Source organism: Cryptomeria japonica, chromosome 9 (assembly GCF_030272615.1).
Source record: "Cryptomeria japonica chromosome 9, Sugi_1.0, whole genome shotgun sequence".
Lineage (NCBI taxonomy): Eukaryota > Viridiplantae > Streptophyta > Pinopsida > Cupressales > Cupressaceae > Cryptomeria > Cryptomeria japonica.
The window spans coordinates 617,474,639-617,501,739 of record NC_081413.1 but is presented as its reverse complement, the minus strand read 5'-3'; the positions used below and the strand labels follow the sequence as shown (position 1 = coordinate 617,501,739).

General features: G+C 34.9%; 1 protein-coding gene across 1 annotated transcript; it reads right to left on the bottom strand.

Moving 5' to 3' along the window:
• Window positions 1–1,438: 1,438 nt before the first annotated feature.
• On the bottom strand, window positions 1,439–21,421 carry LOC131042831 (ISWI chromatin-remodeling complex ATPase CHR11). Its single transcript, XM_057976150.2, has 25 exons — window positions 21,024–21,421; window positions 20,326–20,457; window positions 19,940–20,043; window positions 19,695–19,807; window positions 15,646–15,743; window positions 15,309–15,488; window positions 14,982–15,203; window positions 14,674–14,808; window positions 14,307–14,589; window positions 14,094–14,167; window positions 13,788–14,008; window positions 13,614–13,701; window positions 13,437–13,530; window positions 11,379–11,567; window positions 11,098–11,129; window positions 10,921–10,997; window positions 10,743–10,832; window positions 10,587–10,656; window positions 3,738–3,795; window positions 3,589–3,647; window positions 3,333–3,498; window positions 2,986–3,164; window positions 2,519–2,734; window positions 2,165–2,284; window positions 1,439–2,046 (listed from the first exon to the last, which is right to left on the bottom strand). The coding sequence occupies exons 1-25, from the start codon at window positions 21,273–21,275 to the stop codon at window positions 2,029–2,031; spliced, it is 3,270 nt and encodes a 1,089-aa protein (XP_057832133.1). The 5' UTR covers window positions 21,276–21,421; the 3' UTR covers window positions 1,439–2,028.
• Window positions 21,422–27,101: the final 5,680 nt, after the last annotated feature.

Below are 27,101 nucleotides of genomic sequence, written 5' to 3'. Positions count from 1 at the left end.
TTACTTCTTGTTCCAGTGTTTTTTCACATCATTTTATTTCGAAGCATAATGCTTAAGCAAGTACAATATTTACTTCACAGGTTAAAGGTCACCGTATTGCCTAATACATCACATTACTGCCTCTACTTTTAAATGAATACCATGTTGCTTGACCTAAACCACGCAATCATTGAGAGTCCGTGAGCCCCGTGAAATCCATTTATATCTAGGAAGATAAACTTTTGCGTGTGTATCGAATTAAGATACTTGTTAACTTTAACTTGCTTTACTATTGCAACAAACCTGTGCACGACTCCAATGATCTTTGATGCTACTATTTGAACAAGCATATTTTTGCTTGACCTAAACAATTCTATTACTAACGTAATTCCTCACCAACTTTCTCTCCTCGTAAGAATTTTCATCCCAAGATTTAAAAGCCAAATCTGACACTCTACACTTTATTAAACTATTAAGAGAGACGTTCAAATTACAAGTTTTACTTACGACTCGAAACAATGTCTTTTACAACATCAATTTTATTTTTGCAATCGATAAATGACACATAATTCAAACAATATTTTATTTTTGCAATCGATAAATGACACAGAAACGGGTTTGTTCATATATTTTTTGAGTGACAACGTTTGATAATCTGATTTACCATTTCACTACAGATTGCATTGTCTAGAGAGGCATTCCACTGTGCATACCAAACACGCTAATAAAAAGGTTTTCTAAACATGCCATGATAAAAATGAACAGTAAATAATTGAATCTGATTTAATACTTATCAACTGATAAGAAGTTAAACAAAGTGATATGAAAATCGATAGAAATAAAATTAAAGTCAGAAACATAATCCTAACATTTTTTATTTTTTCAAGTTTTTTGAAGATGATTTGAACACAACACAAATCTAAATCTAAATGCATAGAACATGAACTTTGTCGTTAAACCGAGTGTCTTCTGACATAATTCTAACAAAACAACTAGAAGATAAATCTTTTATGCAACCATCACTAATCTGGATTGTAGCTATCACCAGTACCATAATTATGCATCGAACATTATGGTAAATTAATACAAATGTGACAAGTGCCACAAAAAAGTATACTGTAGATATGAAATTTTATCACAAAATAGATAGTCTACTGCAGATATTAATGCTAAGATTATGCTCGGCAACATAATAATAACGCTAAGTTAGCCATAAAAAAATATGTTGACCAGTAACAGTCTTACCATAGACCAAAGCTTATAGCAATTCTATCAATAGTTTTATCTCAAAATCCAGAAACTGAACCAGACCTAATGTCCACAACTCTAAGGGCACCCATCACAACAAAAATTAACATTTATCATATTTTACATTCAATAAACTTTTGACCCCGTGAAAAGCAAGACATAATGAGGTGCATCTTCCACAGTTAAGATAGAAAAGATGCTTAGATGGAAATAGCTAAAAATGTAAAACGATATCCATAAAAAACAATAAAATATCAGCCAAGAATATATGCATGGTAATTCATAAGCAAAATAAATATTGCTTGTACCACGAAAGTCTTACAATGTCCGTAAAGGTGCATCATAGCACAAAGCCCATTCTCTCATTGTCCACCGCAATGCTGATACCAATTTATATTGTGACCTTTTGATATCAGCATCAAAAGGTAAAAACTGCTACATTTTTTATGACCAAAAATGGTCATATTCTGTAAAAGGCTTAAGCGATCAATCTGCTTCCATTAGATTGAATACAAGTGGTTTCATATCCTGAAAAGGCTTAAAAGGCCAATTTGCTCAAAACTAATTGAATGCAAGTTTTCATATCCTAAAAAAGGATTTAAAGGCCAATCTGCTCAAAATTCATTAGAGATGCAAATCGGGTGAGTCATCACTTTAGGCACCTCCTGTTTGTAGCAACAACTCGTAGCATCTTACCCAGCTCAAAAAAATTGAAGATATAATTATATTACAAAATCTGCCTGGCAGAATTGTCACAAAGAAATGACGTTCAAATTACCAGCTGAACCTCACAAATTAGTTTCACCTCCTCTGCTTTCCCTGTTGCATGTACAACAAAAACAATTCAATAAAACTGTAAACATAACACTCGAGCTTTTTACATAGATGAAAAGTCAAGAAAGCAATGGAATGGACAGACATCTTCAGATATACATACAGAAGCAAGAAAGTCATCCATGCTGGATTGTTTTCTCCTCTTGGCAGACATGCCACCAGTACTGGACGCAGGCTCAATAGCAAACATCTTTGGAGGTGGCCTTTTTGAAGGTGTTGTGTTCTGAAATCCAGAATTCTCATCAATGACTAACTTTCAACATTAAATGCTGTTTAGTTTTATAAATCCCAACATTTTCAAAAACATTCCATTTGCCTCAACCATATTAATGCATGGAAAAAGAGAATGAACATGTGACAAAAGGCATTTAAAAAATATACTTTGGATATGTATAAATTATTTAAAATATAGTGACGGGCAAAAGGAAATAAATAACTAATGAATCTTATTCCGCACCTTAGCAAGTTTCTTATCCTTACGGGCCTGACGCTCCCTTTCATCTACTTCCTGGTTTTCCTTTTCGACTAATCGTATGAGCGTATCACAACGCCTTGCCAGTTCAGCTGCAGTGCGAGACTTAACAAACCAGTCAAAACGGAAAAGGGGTGACATACGGAATGCAGCCTTCAACTCATCCCAGTTTCCATAGCCAAGCTTATGGACCATGCACAACTGCAAATGGAAAACAACCATTCAAATACCTAGTGGTAAAGAATTCCCCTTTAGTACAATTTTATAATCTAGACCTACCTGTCTCAATGCGTAAAAGTTGGAATTAAATATTTTCTTGACTTGCTAAAATTGAGGTCTCTATGGAAAGAAGTGTGAGCAAAATTATATATAGCCAAATCAAACAATGGTCATTTAAGAAGGCAAATTGCATAAGTAGTTTTGATAGGGTCTAGTTGGTAGATAACAGTTACCATAAAGCGATCACATTCCTCATTATACAGCTTTCCTTTATTCTGACCATATTGAATCTTAAGTTCTAACCAAGGATTTTTATAGCGATCCAACTTCTTTCCAATTGCTTTCATAATCTCATCCTTGCGAGATATTCGAGCCTCTCCCCTTTCAATATTTTTTACTATTCTGTCATAATCTGCATTCACACAAATCATCAGACATACCTTGGACTAAATCTTCAACTTACGAAACAGTATAAATTTATGTAAACTGATCACAGAACAAACAATATAATCCACAACCCATACTAACTTCCTTTATGACCATGTACAGATATATTAAAGAAAAAACTACTGAAACATACCATTTAGCTCCTTATATCGATCTTTGAAAACTTTTGCATATCTCTCTACTTCATCCTCTGCCTTGCCTTCCATTTCAGAAACAATACTTTTGATGTCATTCCGACCATACTTCTCACATGCACGTACAAATGTATTGAAATCCCTTCGAGTCCAATTAGAAAATCCCTAGTACATCACATTAATGTCAGCTAAACAATCATTCACACCATTAAATATGATAATCATACTCGAAGCCTTTTTAAACAGCATTCTCACCTCTTCCAATAGCTGTTCTTTCTCTTCTTGTTCCTCAGCTGTAAGTGGTTCCCCAACATCTAAAATAAAAAAGGCAACAGAAAGACCGGAGGCTTAGAATACAAAAGAAACGTCCAACAAACTAAAACACAAAACATTATCAAGCATACCTTCTGTGTCATCTCCTTCTCCAATGGTATCTTTTGCTTGATTTCTTTGATTTGATTGCTACAGGAAGAAGAAAAGTAGAAATGGGAATTATAATAGCAATCCAATCAATACATATAAGTTGGGTTATTTCTAGTCAATCAGTGATACTTGAATACGCGCAAGTTTTAATTAGAGTGCAACATAGAAATACAATAGCACACCATATTACATTATATTGAAGGAATTCTATGCAATTACTCCTCATAAGATGCATTTTGTTTTAACCATTCAAAATATAAATTAGCTACAAAAGACTTCTTGATGAATGCAGTCAATTATTAGTAGGACAAAAGCAAAAATAAGAATGTGTAGCAGTGAAATTCAATTGCATTGAATAACAAGTTAATCTTTTCCAGTCAATGCTAAATTCATGTATGCTTCTGGATTCAGATGTGTGAAATTTTTGCATCAACGTTTTCATCATCAAGATGAGAGGAGCTGTAGGAGAAAAAATGTATGAAATTGAAAACCTTTTACCTAGCATTGGTCTGCAATTTTATACATTTTTCCTCCTACAGCTCTCTCATCCTGATGATGAATCACGGAATAAGATTCAAAACATTGATGCAAAAACTCCTACACAGCTGAATCCAGAAGCATACATGAACCTTATTTCTCTGTTTTACCGTCACCAAATGAAAACAATAAACAAAGAAAATTTTCAAAAACTACAAGAATCACTAGACCACAACCAAAAACATTTCATAAACTACACACTACCCTCATAGACAAAAAAATATTCTAAGGTTAATTTCCTAATGCAAGATATTAAGTAAACATGGATCAATTCAGGTTATTCTATCGTGATGGATGGGTAGACCAATATTACAGATCAGCCACTCATCGATATCAATCACATGCCCAACCGTGGATTGTTCAAGGAAGCATGAGGATGCAATCTTTCAGTTGAGCATTTTGGGAGAGGCAATAGGGGATGCAATCTTTCAGTTAAGCATTTTGAGAGAGGCAGTAGAAGGCCTTAAATGCTGTACAAGTGATCACCGATTCAACACATTTGTGCAAATTGGCTAGTATGATGGTGGAAGATGCTTACAAGCACATTTTTTGGACCCCATGTTGCATTCATACATTGAACAATGCAATAAAGATATGGCAAAAATAGATCGGGTGAAGCAAGTGGTGGCAGAAGCTAGTTATGTTCAAATGTTCGTTTGCAACTACCACACTTCACTTGCTCTCTTTCAGACGTTTTCAAAGGAGTTCTTCAAACCTGTCGAGACAAAACATAACAGTTACTTCATTTTGTAAGAGAGGATGATTGAGGTGCATGAGCCTCTTCAAGTGATAATGGTGAATTCAGAGTGGAGTGCATGGCCTAATTCAATCTCTACTAAAAGAAAAGCCATCATACACAAGATCCTAGATGACGATTGTTGGTCCATTGTAAGATAAGACATTGTTGATTTTATTATTAAATTGGTGATTTTATTTTATATTAAGTATTAGATGGCTGATTTTCATTTTAAATTTATTGTTCAATGTTTCAACTTATGAAGTTTCCATCTTGTCAACTGATTCTTCTTGAACTTTTTGTTTGCATTCGTCAAATATGTTTGCTCTTTCATCTCACCTATTACAGATGCCATTAGATATGTTGACACAAACTCTCCTAGTCTTGGAGAGATATAGGAAACATTTGACAACATACTTGAAAAATGAAGCAAACAATTTTGTATTTGTTGGTTAACAGATTTGTCACCCATCTCTATATCCCCATGCCCATGGAGATGACAAATGTAACCACAATTGAACCAGCCTAATAAACTACTTGCTGACTGGTTCCCTGCTTATTTTACAAGGTGGCAGCTACCTTCATATGATTTTCAATGAATAAATAAAATAACCCAAATGCTTTTACCCAAAAAGCAAAGAAGGAAAGAGTTTTTAACCAGAAAGCTTGTAAAGGCATCCACAATACTAACTACCATTTTTTCAGATTTTGGCACAAAGAATCACCACAAAACATCATTCATAGATAATATTTTGCAATAACTGAAATACAAATCCATCCACCATCTCAATATAAATTTACCAACTGACATCCATTTCAAAGAATAGAAAAACATTCACACACCATAATTCAAAGATTACAAATATATGAAAGCCACCAATAGTTCTATATTAAGATAGTAAAAGAACAGAAACATGCATGAGAAGTTTTGCCCTTATGAATAAAACAAAGTTCGCCCAAAAAAAAGCCCCCAAAAGGTTCTCTAATCTACTTATTTATAACTCATTTCAAGTATTTTTTGTTCCAAGAAACAGTTACTGAAGTAACTGTCTTGAAGGCGACTGTTTCAAAACAGAACTATCAAAGAGCAACACCAAAAAGAAAGACCAGTTCACAACAGGTAAAGCTATGAAGGCACTGAACTCAAGCTCCAGCATCAGGCGTTAGGTTCTGCTCTGCAATCCATCTATCAATCTCATCTGCCTTCTCCTCCTCTTCAATCAATGTCAACAAGATATCTTCAAATTCTTCCCAATGAAAAACAGTAGCTCAGAAAAAGTCAGACAGATCCAAAAGAATGTCCCTGCACTGCCTCAACATCTAGTTGCAGTACAGGACCTTTCCTAGCTTGGAGCACCATTTTGCCGAAGTCAATTATTCGGATTCCTTCTTACTGCTAGCTCGCCTTGCAAACGTTGTTCGTGGTTCTCAGCTTGTTCTACAATCTTTCCCAAAATGGCAACAACTTTCCTACACTCGCTGAAATCAATACGTGCTTTCCATGCAAAAGACCGCAACTGTTGGACTATGTCTTCTTGTTCTTTCTCCGGCCAATTTAAATCTAGGTTGTGAAATCGCAACTCACCGTCATAAGGCAAAACCATTTCATCACAAGCAAACTATGGCATTCTCTAAAATATCACATTTAATGTTCTCTGCAAAAATGATTATATCAGATGTTATAACGCATGCCACCACCTTTGCATGTCTTTAATTGCCATTAGTGACGATACTTAACAAATTTTCCCATGATTTGTTCCTGGAGCTGTACGTGATGTGTCAACCGATGAGGTTGAAGTTGGCAACGACAGAAAGCAGTCTTTCTTAATGACTCAGCAAGTTCGCTTAATTTCGTCAGCATCCAGATATTGCCCACCTTTTATCACCACTTTTACATCATTAAGAATGCTCTCACCTCAAGAAAGGAGGTGTCCTTTGAAAACTTGAGAAAGATTGGCTCTAACATGGCATAAGACTGTCAAGAAGTCGTGAGATCGAGCAAGCTTGCAACTATCTAACTCTTTGAAAAGCGACCACCAGACAGACTTCATCATGGCATCTTACCTTGCAAACCTCCCAAGCATACCAATCGATCGGGTGTTTCTCAAAGTTAAGAACTTCGCGACAAGGTTAGGAAATGCAGGAAAGACCGCAACAAGAGCAAATGAGATGGAGATAGGTAAAGGAGCACGATGATTTTAAAAAAATTTAAAATTATGGGTAACAGTATTGCAACCTTTGCTCTAAATCCCAAATGGTATACACCAAAGGCTAGAAGGTTGCCTCCAATTGATGATGAAGAGGTGAAAGAATGGCTAATGAAGGCCTTTCGAGAGATGTATTCAGATGACAAGTCTACAATACTTCAAACGCAATGGCTTGTCTTCACATATCTTTGTCGTCCAACATTCAATAAACCAAAGGCAAAAATAGAAAGATACACCATTGGATGGTGGAGATGGCACGAGAATGATACACCATAATTGAAGAAACTTGCTATTTACCTTCATCCATTTCATCACTAGGAATAGACTTACCTCTAGACGAGCAGAGAAGCAAGTGGGCCATCTATAGTGCTCTTCGACTTCAAAATAGTCAGACTTCAATGTATTGACAAGCTCACAATGTAGGCTAGCATTTTGTTGGATGAAGCAGAACCTCACAATGGCAATGACTCAAAGGACTCTGATTTTAATGCATGTTGACAAATGCAGATTAGGGGCAGCGATGTACTTTCTTTTTCTGTATTTTCATATTGTAATTGAAAGTGAAACTTGTAGACATATCACATGCATATTGACAATGAATTCCAAAAGCAATTTGAAACAAGGTTTGAGTTTCACTAATTTGTTTGACTTTGGCTCTCACGTTGACTCTCAATTTAACACATGTTATATATTAAGGTTTTATAATGTATATGCATGCTTTATAAATGTTATCATATGAATATTTAAATTTTCCCTAAATATTTAAAGTTATCCCTAATTTTAATAGGGCCACCCCCTTTGCTGTCCTGTGTTGTCGACAAAAATGGTCCAAAAAATTGAGGACTCCAAAACACATCCCCCCATCCCCTATCGTCCATGTACCAAAAACTTGGAGCAACATGGCAATTAGCCCTACATGTCCAAATCCAATGCAATACTCTAAGTCTCTACCCATTCTTTGATACTCCAAATCCAAGGAAAATCAAAACTGGACAGACATGCTACAATATGCTCAAAATTCTAGAAGTGGTGATAGAAATTTTAACTAGGATGATTTGTTCCAATTTAGGGCCAAGAAATCAAGGTTTCCTTCAAAGGTAGACGTCTCACACTTGCTATTGATTGGCATCTTTTCAAATGCAGATCTGCATGGTTAATTTGAGAAGATTTCTCAACTGTGTGGCTTGACAGAGAGAAGGCAGGTTTATCGATCCTCCTACAGATTTGGTAACAGAACGTGGAAAGCATTGGTGATTATGACCAGTTCACTTTTGGGACATAACAATGTGGAAGAAAATATGGCTTCCAAGCATACTATAAATTTGCATAATAATCATGTAAATTACAACATCAGGGCACACTATCCCTCAGCTTCTGTTATTGGATAATGAGGTTATCACCCTCATTCTCCCTCAAATTGGATAGGGTACTGAGGCAATTATTATAATATATTGATAACAATTTGTAATGGCAAAATTTGCGCACATGCCAATTCCCATTTAGTTTTGGGCCCATTTTGATGGATTGTCTTAATACAATTAAGATAATGGCATGTGGCAAATTCATGCTGAGTTTGGCTCCTTCGTCAATTCCAAGTTCCTATCCATCCCCACTCATGCTTGCCTTCACTCATTTCCAAATTCAATCTTATTCCTATCCTATTTCCACGTGCCCCCTTGCATTCAACTCATCTATTAGCCCATTCTTCCACATATCCGTCCCTCCTTAGAACTGGCATCCCCCATTTAATGTCAATCCCATGACAGGTAAATGCAATCCTGCATACCACTGATCTGCCCAGAATTAATTGAATTTTAAAACTAAAATTGCAGACTTGGACCCTTTCTTTTTAGCCATTGTGAGCCAACTCGGTACAGGATCACACAATTTTGTGTGGTCTTTGTATTTAAAGACATTCATTTGTGCATTTGCACTTTGAGGAGCATTCATTTATAAGGACATTTCAATTTGAATCTTTAAAAGGAAGCAACTTTTACATCAGAATCAACTAGGACATGGAATGGTTGTGTTTGCGGCCTTTAATTTCTCACCACGGACCATAAAACCTGAAAACAAGGGGATTGAATCGATTGATTAATGAGAACATCTAGCACTCCATAAAATATTTTAATTACTGCCATTCCTTTCACTTCTACATCAGAATCATCTAGGAGATTGAATGGTTGAGTTTGCTGCCTTTAATTTTTCACCGAAGGCCATAAAGCCTGAAAACAAGGGGATTTATTAATGAGAAGATGAACCCTCACAATCTAGCAATTTCCCTAAAAGAAATTTAATTAACTGGCATTCCTTTCACTTCAGCAGACAACAGACAGAAAAAACAGGTTGCAGAAGTGCATGGACAGCAAGATCAATCCCAAACAACAAAACAGTTACTTGGAAAGGAAGGTTCAATCCCGTACAATACAGATTCCATCTGCACAGAACTCCAACTCTCTCACAGTTCCTAGACAGCAAGTACAACAACAGCATCTATTTTCTGAATCAGACAATCACAGCATCACAGTATCTTCATCATGGTTTCTAGAGCTAATTAAACCTTTCAATTGCACTTAATTTCCGAAAATTGTATTTAATATTCTCATATTCATCCAGCTCTAAGTTACATGTGCTTAGTAAGCCTAGCATAATCTAAAAAATTTACATTTTATAATGCAGTGATACACTATCGCATCCTGCATTTATCAGATTGAAATTGTTTCTCAAATTAATAATTTTATCTTCTGTAGATTAATGTTCAGACTGCAGTGAAGAACTTAGTTCTTTGCCCATTATTCACCACTCCTGGTGTTGCTCCATGTAACCCTTTCGCTAAGGGTTTTAAATTTTCTTCAAATTTGCATACAGAAGAAGCCACACATACTTGAAAACTATCAAAAGATGATTAGCATTTATTGGGTTAGTAAGGCATTTGGTAGTAAAACAGACAATAATGATTTAGCTTATATATGTTGGATGTGAAAGAAAATATTGATATCACTGCCATAAAATGCCAATGACCCTGTAGGTTCACTTGGGAGAGTAATGTGATTCAAATGGGTCACTAATAAGTGGAGAATTTGCTAGATTTTTGGCTAACATATCAGATGGCTTTTGCTATATTCACAATGAAAACTTTATTAGTCTAACAGAGCTGATGTGTAGACATGTTCAACTCTAGCCCAGATAATGAAATTCTCTGACTCGAAGTAAAAATTAATGAACCATTTTAGGTCTTTTCAATTTTTTAAGAAATCATGAAAAATGGTTACAAACTGCATAAACACATTTACTGTTGAAATCATAAATATGATTACAAACTGCTATGAATTCTGCAAAATGGAACTAACCATCAGATAGCGAACTTCCTTCTCATATAACTCTGTCAACCGTTGAGTATTGAAGAACTGAAAGTCGTGCCTGGCAACAAATAATCAAAGGTTAGAAAAAATTAATTTTTATGATACAAACAAAATGATAGAATTGAGGCTACTCAGTAGCCCTACAATTGAGGCATGCGAGGAATTCGTGGCTCTCTTGGTTTTGGTGGGCCCCCTTGTCGCATTGCTTGTTTAAAATAGTCTGACTCAGAGTAGCTACATTGCCAACACAGAAAAGTTAATAACACATCAAAAGAGGTAAAACATTCGATAATTTTTACTTCAATCAGTTTGTTAAACATACTTGCGTTTTCGTTCTCTCTTTGGAGGCTCAATCCAATTCTCAGTAACAACCTTTTTCAGGTCAAACTTACTGTCATCCTTAGTTTCAAATGAAAAAAAGACATCCAAAGATCAGTAATTCAACACCTGATGCAAGTTTTTAAAAAAAAGGGTTTCAAGAATTTAAAAAATTTCTAACCTTGTCATCACCAAAATCATATAACTCAGCATCTGCATCAAACAGAAGGCAACTTCTTTACAAAAGATACTCCAATTCAATTAATTATATATAATAACACAAATTACCTCAATGCACATATTGTCCCCTAAACAGGAAACACTGTATCTCAAACAATTTTCCCCACAAAAAAGCATCTTACTAAATTCCATTATCAAATACTTGCTAAAATATATTTAGTTGCAAAATTTACGTAAAAGGACATAGCACATAAACTAGTCCATTTGGAAGGGGTGACATACTGTCATCCATCTTGAATTTTATTGCATCTTCTGTGAACTTCTTCATCTTTGCATCAAGCTCTGCAGTAGCCTCCTCTCCTTTTGCAATAATTCTATCAATGTCTTCATCAGTTATGGTACTATCTTTTGAGCTGAAGACCATCTCTGCACCAAACCTTACCATTTGCAACAACTCATCCTTGTTCACAGCTGCATCAAGTAGAGAAATCATACTGTTAGCATAGTACCATCAAAATACAAGCTAAAGCATAATGTTTACTTAGTCTAAACACAGACAATAATCTACATTTGCCAACAAAATCACACGCTGCACCAAAGAAACAGATTTTGTGTTCCAATCTTATAAAATACACAGGGAAGAAAAAGCAATTACCTGTACATCTTAAAAAAAAAAATCGAATATTCAAGTGGTCACCTAACTCCTGCATGAAAATTATATAGAGAGAGAAAAAATAACTGCACCAATACAAACTTAACAGAAGATGCATCACCATGATGATTGTTTTCAGTTGACAGTCGTTTCTCTAAAAGACCTTTTATAAAACCATAACTTGTAATGTATACATTGATGACTGTTTGCAAGTCGGGGAGAATCACAATGGATCTGTTACACTCTAGCCTCCCATTCAATTGGTAAATGTGCATGCACATGCTTGTTAAGGCTTCTTTGTCTCACACATTGTCAATGTGAAGCAATTACAACTCTAAATCTTTGTTTTTGAAAAATGGTGGCATCTCTGGATATTCCTCCACATACGAGGAATCATTGTCATGCCCTCATCAGAGTGACAAGACTTCATTTCATGTCATGTTCAAATTCAACCTTGGTAGAAAAATAATAAGAAAAAAACTAATGCAATCAATGATACTATGCAGACAGAAAGACACAATGATTAGTGATAATTACATGATATGAAATTTGTAAGATTAGATTATTGATTGTTTACAAAAAATCAGACCTTACAGAAACACAGCACAAAATTCCCATTCTTAGTGTTGATGGATTTATTTTTCCTAGTGTTGATAGGTCTGTCTTTCCAACAACAAATTTCCTACAGCTGTCTCCATGGAGACTCAAATAATGCCTTCAATGGGCTTTACCCCATACCCTTGAGCAAATACAGGGAAAGGCATCAAAACTGTAGCTTGAGCATTGTTTGACATGGCCTTCAGGAATTGTGGATTTACTTAAACAGCCATATCTTTTTAGACTTATTCTAAATCATCAAACATTGCAGATTTTTAAAATAACCCCAAAAGTATTTAATCAAATTTCAAAAAAATTCAAAAGGAATTCAAACAGGATAGCAAGAGTCTATCCACTGATTTGACTTTTGGGAACTTCCTGAGAGCTAAAATCTAGAAAAGAAGAATTCTGTTACTGTTATTTCATCTAAAGTTCGGCATTACAAAAAAATCATGCTTCATATTCAATGATATTCACATTAAAATTTTAAATAAAGCACTTTCATAAATCCTTAGCAAAATAAAACAATAAAAACTGAACAAATCATTTAATGAACTACCCCTTTCAAAATATCTATATATGCAAACTGCAAAGATAGAATAGTTAACATCTTCATTTTGTTTCTTATCAAAACAAGAGACCCTGCCTCATACAAATTGTACAGGTCTTCTAATCAAATATGATTATGTTTTTTTGAAGTTTATATAAACATTGAATTTTATCAAAATACTTATTGTTCATGTAAATTCAGGTTACCAACTTTCACATATACACTGTTTTACAAATTATATTTGGTAGCGAGTAAATATCAAATGTGACATTTCTGTTGAATGCATTTGCCATGTAAAGTAAAAAAATGTGAAGGCCACTAGCACTGATGATTGTGCAACAAATAGAACTTTGAATTCAAAAACAGAAGTGGACTAATATAAGATTAATCCTTGTGGTCTAATCTGTGCAAAGGAATTTCCATGAATCCTATTTGCTAATTATCTTCAAATAAACAGCAGGTCTACACCTTAATTCATAAAAACAAAATGAACTAGCATGTAACCACTGCAATCAACTCAAAAGTATAAATCATTTATTACCCTTCTGCTCTGCCAGACGTCCTTGCTGTATGACCAAAGCATCTAGTGCAAGTTTCTTATAAGCTCTTTCAATCACCTTTTCCTCTATAGTATACTGCAATTATAAACAGGAGCAAATCAAAAAAAATTTAGAGACCAAAATTGGAAACATTTTGCTCATCAAGTGAAAAGGCAAACCTCTGTACAAAATCGAAAAACTTGAACTTCCTTCTTCTGCCCAATCCTATGTGCACGGTCTTGAGCTTGTAAATCTACTTGAGGATTCCTGTAAAAATGAAAATCTTAAATTCCAAATACTCTAGTAGCAATAATCACACCTAATTTAATATTCCTCATATATCAGATGCATACCAATCACTGTCATACAGAATGACAACATCTGCAGTAGCAAGGTTAATTCCCAGACCTCCCGCTCTGGTAGAAAGCAAGAAAATAAATTTGTCACTGCCTTCTTGATTAAAAGAATCTATTGATGCATCACGCTCCTCTCCATTTGTATTTCCATCAATTCGGCAATAGTGATATCCTCGGAACATACAATAATCCTCCAGAATGTCCAATAGTCTAGTCATCTGTAGAAGAAAACAAATATTATGTCCGCCCCTTGCAGGGTTAAGAATACTACTCTAATAACAACTTCATTAAACCACAACTTACTTGAGAAAAAATGAGAACTCTGGAATCACGATCCTTCAGCTTTGGAAGCAACTTGTCTAGAAGAACCATTTTGCCTGGCAAATGGCAAAACCCAAGATGTAGTTAGTGAAAGTAACATATTAAACCTCTAATGATGTACAGCAGAAGCCAAGATAAGTTAATTAGTTTAAGTAACAAATAGAACCCACGATAACATAGCAAACCAACACTTACCTGCATTTGTTACTAAATGATCTCCAGTGGTATATGGTGGCCCTGGCTCGGCACCTTGGAAAAGATATGGGTGGTTACAACATTTTCTCAGTTGCATAGCTATATTCAGAAGGCGCTTACGCTCTCCTCCAGCATTGACAATCTCCAAGTCCTTTTGAAGAAGGGCTCGGTAAAATTGCTTTTGCAATTGTGACATCCCTACTTTCAATATTGTTTCCTTTTTAGGAGGCAAGCCCTTCTCAACATCTGACTTGAGCCTCCGCAATAGAAATGGTCGAAGAACCTTCAAGTGAAACAAATTTTAGCCAAACAAACCCATATTTAATGCATATGATTTACAAACAAAAAAGAAATATGACTAAAGTACCTTGTGAAGCTGTTGGACCACTTCTTGTTGATCATTTTCACCTGATATTTGGAACCATTCATCAAAAGTCTCAGCAGAGCTAAAGATTTCTGGAAGTAAGAAATTCAGTAACGACCAAAGTTCATGGAGATTGTTCTGCAAGCATGATTAGATAGATCATTTAAATATTAGTGAACACATTATTATATAGATCATTGCACTGGCTATAAGATGCATTCTTATTGGACAAGCATACACAAAGATAAGATAAATGTCAACATAAATAAGAATATAATATAATCCTCCTGAAGATTAAAGATACATCATACTTGAAGAGGTGTCCCAGTTATAAGAAGCCTGTAATTGGTGCTATAAATTCTCATTGTTTTTGCAAGAAGTGAATTTTCATTCTTAATTCGATGTGCCTCGTCAATAATAATGTATCGCCAACTAAATCGTTTGAGTAAAGTTTTTTCTTTAATTGCCATCTCAAAACTAGTGACACATATATCAAATTTCCCTGGTACCAACATATTTTCCCGGATATTTGCCTGCATAATTTAGGAAGGCCAAACATCATCAGCAACAGACTAGTGATCCATTAAAAAGGAAATGTGTTATAAAATGGGCTTTTAAATTCATCCGTATTTACACACCCTTTCTTCTTGGGTTCCAAGAAGCTTCACTGCTCGCAAAATTGGACAGAATCGTCGAATCTCATTCATCCAATTACCAAGAGTTGATTTTGGTGCCACAACCATGTGCGGGCCTGAGATTCCTCGAAATTCATGTAAATATCCAAGTAAGGAGATTGTTTGCAAGGTTTTTCCAAGTCCCTGTAAAAAGAAAACGGGAAAAGCAAATGTTTAATGAGTTTACAGGAAGTTCTTTGTAGAAACAAATTACATTAAAATAATATAATAGGCAAGGCATAAAACAAGACATTGGAAGGCAATATAAACAGATAAATAAATTTTTGAGAATGTACACTACCATTTCATCTGCAAGAATTCCATTTATCCCATTTTCATACAATCGGATGAGCCAGTTCAATCCAGCGAGCTGGTAATCTCTCATTTTGCCTTGAATACCTGAGCATAAATAACCAAACAAAAATAAATCCAGCAATAATCACAATAGCAGAGCCTTCAAGTTTACTACAAAGTAGAGGAATCAATTGCAGCAACAGATATCTCACAATCAAAAGTCAAGTGACGTGTTACACAGATACATAATTGATCTCTTAAAACATGCCAACTTTATTTCTATTTTACACAAATCAACTTAAATTTGATGAGAGTATCTGATATGTTATAAATTAGACACATTAAATAATGTAACAAGCCACTTAAGACAACAATATTCATGTAACAAAGCTCCAGTACTTATGCCAAGGGCCTATTTACATTGCACAACAAATAAAAACTAATCAGATGTGAAAGTTTTCATGTAAATATATAACAAAATAAACATGTAAAACACCACAAGTATAACTAATTTATGCAGTTTAACATTAACAGGCGAGTGCATTGTTTCCACACAAAAGTTTCAAAACCAGGACATTTGGTAAATTGCCCTGAGTTGAAGCTCACATATTTTGATATTTAGGTTGACGCTACAGACCCACTCAAATATTTTTTTATTAAAATGTTGACACTGCCAGAAAAATGGCCCAACGATTATATTGTCAGACATTTTTCAAAAAAGACCTACATAGAATTTTGTTATCCACAAATGCCCGAATTAAGTCAGTGTCAGCCAATGAGAGCAACAGTTCAGAGTATAATCTTCTAGCATGGCGAAAATAAGCCTATAAATTAGCTTCAAGTAGATATAGAACTCATGCATCAAGAACACGTGTTATCACTTTCATACAATTTAAAATTTAAAGGTAAAAACATTTAATGTATTTATTGCTTGAAAGAGAAGAAGTTTTGTTGTACAGGATAACGTGTTAAAATGACAATCAGATTTGATGTACCCAGTGCTATTTGGTAGGTGGGTTGACTGGGTTAATGTCTAAAATTCAATTTGTTGCAACATCATTATGTTATAAAATTTGCACTAAAACTCAGAAGGATGTGCAGACGTATAATATTATTCCAGTAACTGGCTTAAGAAACTTTCCAGAAGTGAACAAAAAAAAATTGACACTTAATATTTAATATTTAGTTAATGATTAATCATAACTGGATATCATTTCAAAGCTTTTAAAAGAAACTAAATTGTCCCAGCCATATTTGATACTCATCTAGATCATAGTCGAACAACTCAGACTCGGCAATGATTCAGCAAGCCCATTTTTTTAAAAAACTCGGGACTCACCAAAACTCGGGGAAAAACTCGGCAATACTTGGCAACTTATTGAACATTTTGACACTACATTTTTTTTTAAATATTATTCAAAAACACGCATTTACACCAAATTTGTATAACATATACTGATTTCCATGATACATAAATCAAAGTTTGAGTTAAATACATAGCATAAACCAAAAACAAGTGCAACATGTGAACGAATTAGAGTATTATATATGACAAAAAAAATGTCAAAAATGTTACTGTGGGTATTACATGCATATTAAAACATATACAAGACATTTATATATTTTATTAATAGGACATTTTAAATATTTTATTTATATACTCTAATTCACATGTATTAGGAAATTTATTACGACCTATATAATACCCACAGTAACATATATAGGACATTTATTAGGAGTAGGACATTTATTAATACGTTCTAATATAGGACATTTTATATATTTTATTTACATACATATTATATATAGGACATTTATTAATACCCACAGTAACATATATAGGACATTTATTAATAGGGTATTATATATGTGTGTTACTGTGGGTATTATATACACATTATATATGACAAAAACAATGTCATATATAATCCTTAAAATGTATTACAAAAAAAATGTCATGCATAATCCTTCAAACCGAAATGTATTACCCAGCGGGCCAGTATATTAATACGTATATGAAATCAATATATAACCTGCAATCATGCCTGCAATCGAGCCCTCGTCCCTTGGATTTTTGTCTGCAATCTTGCCCTAGTCACGTTTTTTTCATGCATCATGCCTGCAATCACGTCGTGTTTTTTTCCTCTCGCGGCTTGAATTGAAATAAAAATCAACCCCTTTTAGGTTTTTTTCAACTTATAAACTTTCATATTAATTTTCACACCCTTTTTTTTTGCCTGCGTTTTGGCAATTATCAGCAATTTTTGTAGGATAAACTCGCCGCAATTTTTAATAAAATCCGTCTGTAAGTATATCCGCGAGTGACTCACAGCCAACTAGGGCTCACAAGTACTTGCAGGCTTTTCATATACTCGCAGAGTTTTTCATGACTGATCTAGATAATAAGTTATTCCAAAAGAATCACCTATTAATGGGCAGTCTTGAGTTCATTGATCTTTCTATAAAGATAAGGTAAAATGGATCAAACCGAAGGAAGATTGGATTAAAATTAATTTTGATAGGGCATCTAAAGGAAATCTGGGTCCATCTGGGGTGGGCATGGTTGCTTGAGATTGGGAAGGTAACATTCTAGCCATTGGCACTCAAAAACTGAATTACTCATATGCTGAGAGGAGGCAATGAAGTGGCAAACTCTGTATCCAAACGGGCAGTGACATTGCATGAAAGTAATGATGGATATTATGTGGTAGGATTTTCAAGGGGCGATACTTGATGAGGAATGGGTATGGATCACAGCCAAAAGATAAGAAAAACTGTCTCATTGATGACAGCGATTGTATTAAGACAGATGAAACGTGTGAGAGGCTACATCTTGAGGCAGTTTGGTAGCAGTGCCTCATCATTTGTATCCATACAAAGCAGCAGAATTAAGGAGTCGGTTCAAGATGGATACCAATTTCAATCTCAGAACTAAGAAGCTAGAGATCTCCTTCCTGGGTAAGATATCAGATGAACACATGAAAAAAAAATTCACATTTGATGACCACATGTTTTATCAGGTGGTGAGGATGTTGCTCGGGCATGAATACATGTCTTCTGAATACAGACAGATCCAAAGTTGACATAGCCTCCATGAAGTTGGCTCGGTGCTGAGTGGGAAGGACAATGCTAGATGGATTAAACTAGAAGCATTCATCACTATTTGAGTTCCTGTGGAAGGCTTAAAAGCCGGAGGGGACTGGCTTCATGTGGTAAAATTCACCCCCCCCACCCCACTACCGCTTCTATTGTGGAGTGCAAAGCTGTACAAAGAAGACAGGAGGACAGAAGCCCAGATCGGTTACCGCTTGGCGCTTCATCATAAAATATGTTTGTGAATGAGAGGCAGAGATGAAGTCAAATGCCAAACAGGGACAGGTGCAGAAGAACAAGTGCTGGAAATTCAGCAGAAAAGATTACTGAGAGGAGAAGACAGGTAAGGAAAAAATTGTGAATTAAGGATTTAGGAGGGGAATTTTGTCTATGTTTTGATATACTTTATGAACATGTTGTTAGGTTGATATATTTGTACATCTATGCATGTAGAAACGATGCTCTCCTCCATTAGATCCTTAAGGTCTGGTTTTTTCTGGCTTTAGGTGGGCTGGCTTTTTGCATAGTTGGAATAGATAAGGATGATAGCGATTCTGTGTTTATCTGTGGATACAAGCTACATTGCAAAAACAGTATATTTTTTGAGTATTAATATTAAACTATCTTTACCCATAAAAAAAAGAGGTTATTCCAAGTGAAAAATATAGCCCATTTCAATATAACGGATCCATTCGATTATGTAAAAAAAATGTGAGCAGTCAACTAAAATTTGAATACTGATAATAGAGAGTATCTTTAGCGTGATATGTGAAGTCATTTTACTATCAGGGGAACAGACACTAAACAAAAGATATACAACAATCACTAAGAGAAGCAGAATAAGGAGTGCAAAATATCAACAGAGAGAGGGTGGTTTTACATCAGTCTCTTGCCATATTTTATAAACTTAAAAACCCAGACCACAATATAATTCAACTGCAACTAGAGGGCAAATAATCATACAAGATGGTTGTGTGATTAATCTTGTACTTCCAGAACCAGCAAGAGCATCTTCTTCCTCCTTTAAATATTCTTCATCTTCTTCTTCCTCGGTTTTCTTTGATTGATGCCGGCCCCTAACATCGTAAAAGTGGCAATTTCTTAAATTGAAAGAATTTAATTTCCAGCTTGCTTCAATGAGACAATAGCTAGGTGAAACAAGTCAACTCCAGACTGCTTGATTGAGAGAATAGACATGCCGTACTCACCTTCCTCTTGGTTTCTTTTCAGCTGCTTCAGCACCTTGAGCAAAATGAGAAAATATCTCTGTTTGTTGTAGTAAATACTTTAGTCGCCCTTTTGCTTTGTTGTTCTGATAAAATAGAAACACTTTTTATAGAGGCAGAAAACAACTCTTGATATTTTTATCATCAGATCTATCAATATTATAGAATATTATATAGTGCTAAATTATTTTTTTAAATTCGGTTAATCGGCTCCGGGAAAATCTCCTGGATAATTTATAGAAAACCCGTCTAGGAAATAGAAAGAAACGAATACTTTGCATGAAAACATAAGAAAACTTTAATAGTTTGCACTGGACCTTCTTACTATATAACTACATATTTACCAATTATCTAATTAATTATATTACCATATCGGCATCTATTAATGCATTTTGTTGTGACAGCACATGCTGAAGTTTGTCCTTTTTGAGCTTTTGAAGCTCTTTCAGCCTTTGTCTTTCACGCTTTGCAACCTCTGCACTGGCTGGCTTTCTTTGACCCTGAAAAAATCCAAGCATAAACAGTTTCTTATTAAAGAAAAAAAACGGTTTCTTTGCATCCGTAAATCATGGCAACCTTCAAAAATATAATAACTAGAATTTCCCTCCACAGCACGTGTCTCTGATAAACAAGAAAAATCCAAAATTCTTCAACAACAATGTGACAATGTTTCGCAATTTCTAATTTGTAAAATAGAAACATCTATAACCCACGGCCAAAAAATCTGTGGAGCTCAAAAGCCTTACATTACTGGCTCAAAACGTATAGATTTAACAAAGCAAATAAAGAAAGTCGAGTTCTTCATAATTGCCATGATTTTTCTATCGAAAACAAACAAGCAACTTCAAGTAAAACAGAACCTGCTTCCGTTACATTCCTAACTAGCATTTCTTTGAGAACAATGCCAAACATAGGCACGGAAATTTTGACTCTGAGCTATATAGCAGTCGTGTTTAAATGCCCAAGTAAAAATTTCAAAAATAACTGATATTTTTCAGTATGCAAAGAAAACTGGAACAGAGAATGTATAATTTTAGGTCAAAACAAACTAAGAATTTTTATTTACATCGTCATCGGTAGGGAGCTCGTCGTCTTCCGCAGTGTCAGCATCTGGAGTAGAGGCATCGGCAGCGGGATCCTCTGCGTCGGCATCTTCATCCTCTTCCTCGGAGGGAGCCATCCTGTTGACGGCCTCGATCTCCTCCTCGTCATCAGGGCCCAATTCATCAGTATTGTTCCGCTGCTGTTCTTCTTCAGAAGAAGAGGGGTCTGCTTCAGAAGAAGAGGCGGACGCACTTTCCACCTTACGCTTAGCCATCGCAGCGCAGAGGATCGATCCCTAGACCTTGAGTAGGTCAAGGGTTTGAGAATTTCACAAACCCTTAGAGAGCGAAGACGAGGGTTTACAAAACACTTCGGTATTTTTTATACTGCCGTTTGCTTTACTGAATCGAAATGGCGGTAACGTAACCTTAAGGTATTTATAGAAAAAATATGTATACATATAAAAAAATATATTTAACCTGGGAAAAACTCCGGAAGTATATTTTTTTTTTTGTTTAGTGAAATTAGCAAAATCAAAGGCTTCCCGCCAAGTGTCCAGACCTTCCCGCCTTTGAACATTGTAGTTCCCAAACCATGATTTTGCAAACACTCAAATTTTTGAAACTTCATTCATTATTTGGTTTTCAAACTTTTTATCACCTAAGGGAAATCACTCTATTGGGATCTAAGTATATGTGAGGGTATAGAACCTCTCTTATATAGATAATATATGAATTTAGATAAATTGGGTGGATGATTGAATAAATATGATAATTAAATAACAAAATTATAGTATTTAGTGTTTAAATTGAAAATGGAGAGATGATGATGATAATGTGAAAATCGATTTTTAATATTTAGAAATTTAATGGTTTTGATATAATAATTATCACGATATTTTAACTAATAAAAAAAATATGTAGTTTAATAATACATGAAATTTTAATTATGTTGCATACAAATGATCTAGTAGAATGTTGCTTTAGTAAATGTGTTTGTTTTTGCTTTGTTATTAGCCAAATTTGATCGTCAATGTTTATATACACATTCAGGAGATTTCCAACTCAACTAATCCAACCCCCTTGTCAAGTTGAGTTAATAGTGAGGAATGGCATTCGAGACAACATACACAAGCATGTGGGTGGCCAATATGCAAATGATGTGGATTACGATTCTTTGTATGATAATCTTGTTGATATCACATATGGATCAATTGCACATTGAATGTTTCTAAATACTAAGATATGGCAATATATTTCCAACAGTGTGTTGAGTCAACTCACAACTACTAATCTTGGAATTAGAATTTATAAAATTTAAAATTGAGGCATGTTCTAGAGTGTCTCAGGATCAATCTTGAGTGGCATGAAAATGAACACGTGCAATAAAATGATAATGTTGGGGTAAAGAACACATGTGTTGAGGTGAGTGTGAATGGGGTATAATAAATGATGAGTGAATGGTGATCATGTGGGAACAAGTATAAATGGGAATAAATAGAAATACGAATTTGAATTGGGGAAAGATCCAAGCACAAGAGTGTGCCACTTTCCCATATACAATTTTATTAAAGGCATTCCATCAAAATGAATTGAAAACTAAATGGTAATTAGCATGGGTATGCTAATTTTGCCCCCAATTTTAGGTGCATGTGAATCCAGCATGAGTGTGTATTTTAAAGTATGTACACATTCTCAACCAACATGAAAATAAATATTCACACACTTTTGGATATAATGTAATAGGGTATTCTTGGATTCTTCTTATGTTCCTTTCCTTTGAATGAGCACTCCATAGAAACATTATATATATATATATATATATATATATATATATATATATATATATATATATATATAAGAGAGAGAGAGAGAGAGAGAGAGAGAGAGAGAGAGAGAGAGAGAGAGAGAGAGAGAGAGAGAGAGAGAGAGAGAGAGAGATGTGTAAGGAGTAGCTTCTTTCATAAAGTTGACATAGGTATAATCTACAAGTCAATTCAGGTGTTTATTGAAAATGATAAGTATATACATATGGAAGATTTAAAAAGAATTGTTAGTATGCAAAGTAATACAAAAATACTCTACTCAATACCAATGTGATATAGCCATGTGATCAATCTTTGTATAGTGTAGGCATGATATAATAGGGCTCTATCTCAATATAGTGATAAGTCTTTACCGCCAAGCCCCCTAGAATGTACATAATAATGCAAAATCATTGGTCATGTCAGGACTTAAGAAGTCTAAAGATAAAATAATGCAAAATCTAAAGATTCCTTGGGCTTGATGGTCTGAAACAGTCTCTTAAGATGTGGTGCCAAAATTATGATACTTATGTGTTTCAAGTTTGGAATTTCAAAGGTTTAAATCTGATCATTATGTTTAATTTAAAATTGATAATGGTTGAATTCTCATTATTGCATTATGTGTAGATGATATGTTACTGTTTAGGATTGGACATTTGATTTCCAACTTGAAGTCTTAGTTATCAACACAGTTTGAAATGAAAGATTTGGATGCAGCTAGGTACATTCTAGAGAAGGAGATCGATGTTAGAGAGATTTTGCGTGATAGCTTGTACATCTATGATAGTTCATGTTGAACTACAAGCAAAGTTTTTTGTGGAAGATTGTCCAAAAGCTCATACTAAGGTGGAGAACATGGCCAATGTACCATATGTGAGTGTTCTTGGCAATCTTGTGTATGATATGGTCAGTACTAGACTAGACATTGCCCAAGAAGTGGGAGTCCTAAGTTAATATATGGCTAATCTTCATCAGGCACATTGGGATGTAATTAAGAGAGTGTTTAGATATTTAAGGGGTACTTCTAAGTATGCCTTGTGTTTTCACGATTATCCTACTGGACCTCGACATTTAGTGAGTATCAACGGATATGTGGATTAAAATTGGATAGGTGATATTTATAGAAAAAGATTCACCAATGGTTGTATTTTTACTATGTATGGTGGTGCTATTAGTTGGATGAGTAAGTGATAAGCTATAGCCACTTTGTCCGTGATAGAATCAGAGTATATGGAAGCTACTCATGCTTGAAAGGAAGCCATTTGGCGTAGATGATTATGTTAAGATATTGGGTTTGACATAGGACTTATTACTATCTATAGTGTCATAAAATCGTGACCCTCACAATTTTCAACCACATTAGGGTCCTCATGCATGTGAATCAAAACCCTAAGCCTAATCAGAGACTAGAGACTTGCTCGACACTTGAAAATTGCATCTTCCTTGCCCTCTGCACTACCCAAATTGCATCTTGTCCTGGAAAAAAGGGCAAGACAGGGGCGTGGCACCCATGTCCCCTACCCTATTTTGGGGCAGGACCCTTCAAATTGTACTTTGGTGGTTGTGCATTGAGCGGGAAAACTCCCCCAGTGTCAGCCTATGATGGAAAATTAGTTAGTTAACCCTAATTGACAAGTATATAAGTCGCATTCGCCCTCCTATTTTGCATAAGTTTGGATAAGTTCAATAAGCGATAAGGTGGGCATGAGATCAAGCAATCAAGAGCATTCAAGCATTCCTTTCCCGCATTAAGCGTTCTCAAGTCTCCTTTCAAGGCTAGGCATTGCATTCAAGTCAAGGATTCAACCATTGAAGAGGAGATTCATTCCAACATTCAACTTCGTACAAGTAATTCTATCAACATTTCTATCACAGCCTCCCTTGAGGTGATTTACATTTCAGTCTTTCATTTACGTTTACTTGCAAGTACTTTCTTTCATCATTTGGTTAATTCCAAAACTAGGGTTTGACCTGAAGGCAAACCCCAAATCCCAACCCCTTTTCCTCTCTCTTTATGTGTGTAGGTTGCAAGTGTGTAGTTGTACTTTCGGATTTGGACTCCATTTGCAAAGGCAGAAAAACCCTTTTTGTTTCGCGGATTTTTAGGAGGACCGTGTACACTCTCGCCACGGTTCGGGCAACTTTTCCTCAAATTCGTAGGGCGGCTTCGTCTTGATATATTATTTCCAAATCCAGGTGCACAACTTCATCCTATGCTTCAATCTCGAGTTATAATCAGATCTTTGTCGCCTTTTCACTTGGTCTTAAGCACATGATTCAATCAACTCAAATCTCATTCCTGAAGAGTGGATTAACTCACTATTCTCATATCACTCAAAATTCAATCTCCTTTTCCGGAGGTTGAATCTAGCGCATTTCCCCCCCTCTTCTAATGTAATACGAGAAAAGTGTTTGAAGGGAAATCCGAAGTGAAACTTTCATCTCTCCTCGGAGGGAAGAAAAGCTTTCATCTAGATCTCATCGTTCACTAATTTTTTCCACATTACACTATCTATTGTGACAGACATAGTATCATTCTCTTAGTAAAGAATTTGGCTTTCCGTGTTAGAACAAATCACATTAATGTTCAATTTTATTTTGTTTGAGATATGAAAGAGGGTATGAAAGTAAAATTGGAGAAATTTTGACACTTTGATGAATGTTGCAAATGCATTGACAAAACTTGTGAGCACATAGAAGTTCAAACGGTGTTCTAATTCTATGGGTCTCTCAGCCCCTGCAGTTGATCTACGAGCTATTTGAAAGGTCTTTGATTAGTGGGAGAATGTTGGGGTTAAGGTGTCCCGACCTTTGCAAATCCTAACATAGATTGATGTAATATTTGGTACATTTATTTATTATTTTATTTAATCAATTGCCTATAAATATCTTGTTAACTAGTGAGACCCACAGGCCTGGTAGCATCCTACTCGGTGGTGATTGTATACCACATATGTTGCACATGTGTAGGTACAAATCCCACCTTGAGGATCTTGTATTGATGACATGTAAGTGCCAAGTGTCATGTTAGGACAAAATCTATGACAAGTTTTCTGACCAAACGGACGAGTGTTACAAGAGACCTTTGCATGAAGAAGGTTGGTGCCCAAGTTGGCTAATGACATGTTGTAAGAGGATCGATTATTAATAGTAGGCTATGATGGATTCTTTAAAAGTTGTAAGTGTTGTTAGTCATTATTTTTATGACAACTGCAAAATGTGTAAGAGCATATGTCATTCATGAATATAGTAAATTTTGGGCCCCCAACTCAAGAGGTTTGAATAAGGATTCAAAGGATGATGTGCATGTATCATTTGCATGCTTATAGGTAGTTTGAAAATTTTGCCAAGTATTTGCATGACCCATCTTTTGTCTTCATCTATAAGCTTCATCCTTTGTTGTGTTTCTCTATATAAGGTTATCTTAAACAATATTATGTTTGTTACATTTTGTAGGTGAAGTGTTATGTTGTCGAAACTAATCAGATCGTGGGTTGTCAATTGCATACTCTTGTTGAAGAAGTTAAGTGTTTATATTGTATTGGAACTGATTGATTTACTGGAAATACAAAGTATTATACTTTTAGAGTGTAAGTTTTTTTTTATCTTGAAAGGGTTTTCCCCACATGTATATCATGTGTTGATTATATCTCTCTCTATGTGTTTCCCTTTTTGTAATAGTTAAATATTTTTAAGAAAAATTGCACTATCTCCCCCACTAGATTAATTTTAGGAAGTGTTTTTTGCACCTTTGCTTCCTTTCCATTGGTATGAGAGCCTAGCTAGTTTTGTTTCTATCGTTGGGTGGTGGGTCTTTATACTAATCTCATTTTAAATGGGAGCTTTTGAGAAGAATTTTTAAAACCTTGTTCCAAAAAGAAGAAGGCAAACACATCTAGAAAAGTTGAGATGGAGAATGTTAAAGGTGGCACCTTCAAACTACGAAAGTTGAAATGGAGGATAAGCTCCTAGATCGAGATCTATGAGTTGTAATATCCAGAACAAAACCAACCTCCATGGCCCAATATGTTTGAGAAGTAATTGATTGAAAATTTAAAGGCCTCATAAGGCTCTACTTGGTAGACTCTTATATAAATATTATATTAATTTAGATAAATTAGGTGAATAATTAAATAAATATGATAATTCAATAACAAAATTGGGGTATTCGATTTTTAAATTGAAAATGGAGAGATGATTTTGTTAATGTAGGAATCAATTTTCTATCTTTACAAATTTAATTGTTAATATAATGATCATCACAGAATTATAACTAACAAAAAAAAACATGTAATT

What these genes read in the sequence shown, in the direction of transcription:
- LOC131042831 (XM_057976150.2), bottom strand. Translation starts at nt 21,275, where the DNA reads ATGGCTAAGCGTAAGGTGGAAAGTGCGTCCGCCTCTTCTTCTGAAGCA. An exon ending in TCATTTAGTAACAAATGCAG is followed by an intron (nt 14,168 to 14,306) that starts GTAAGTGTTGGT and finishes GCCATTTGCCAG; the next exon opens with GCAAAATGGTTCTTCTAGAC. An exon ending in AAGAGAGAACGAAAACGCAA is followed by an intron (nt 10,833 to 10,920) that starts GTATGTTTAACA and finishes TTGGCAATGTAG; the next exon opens with CTACTCTGAGTCAGACTATT.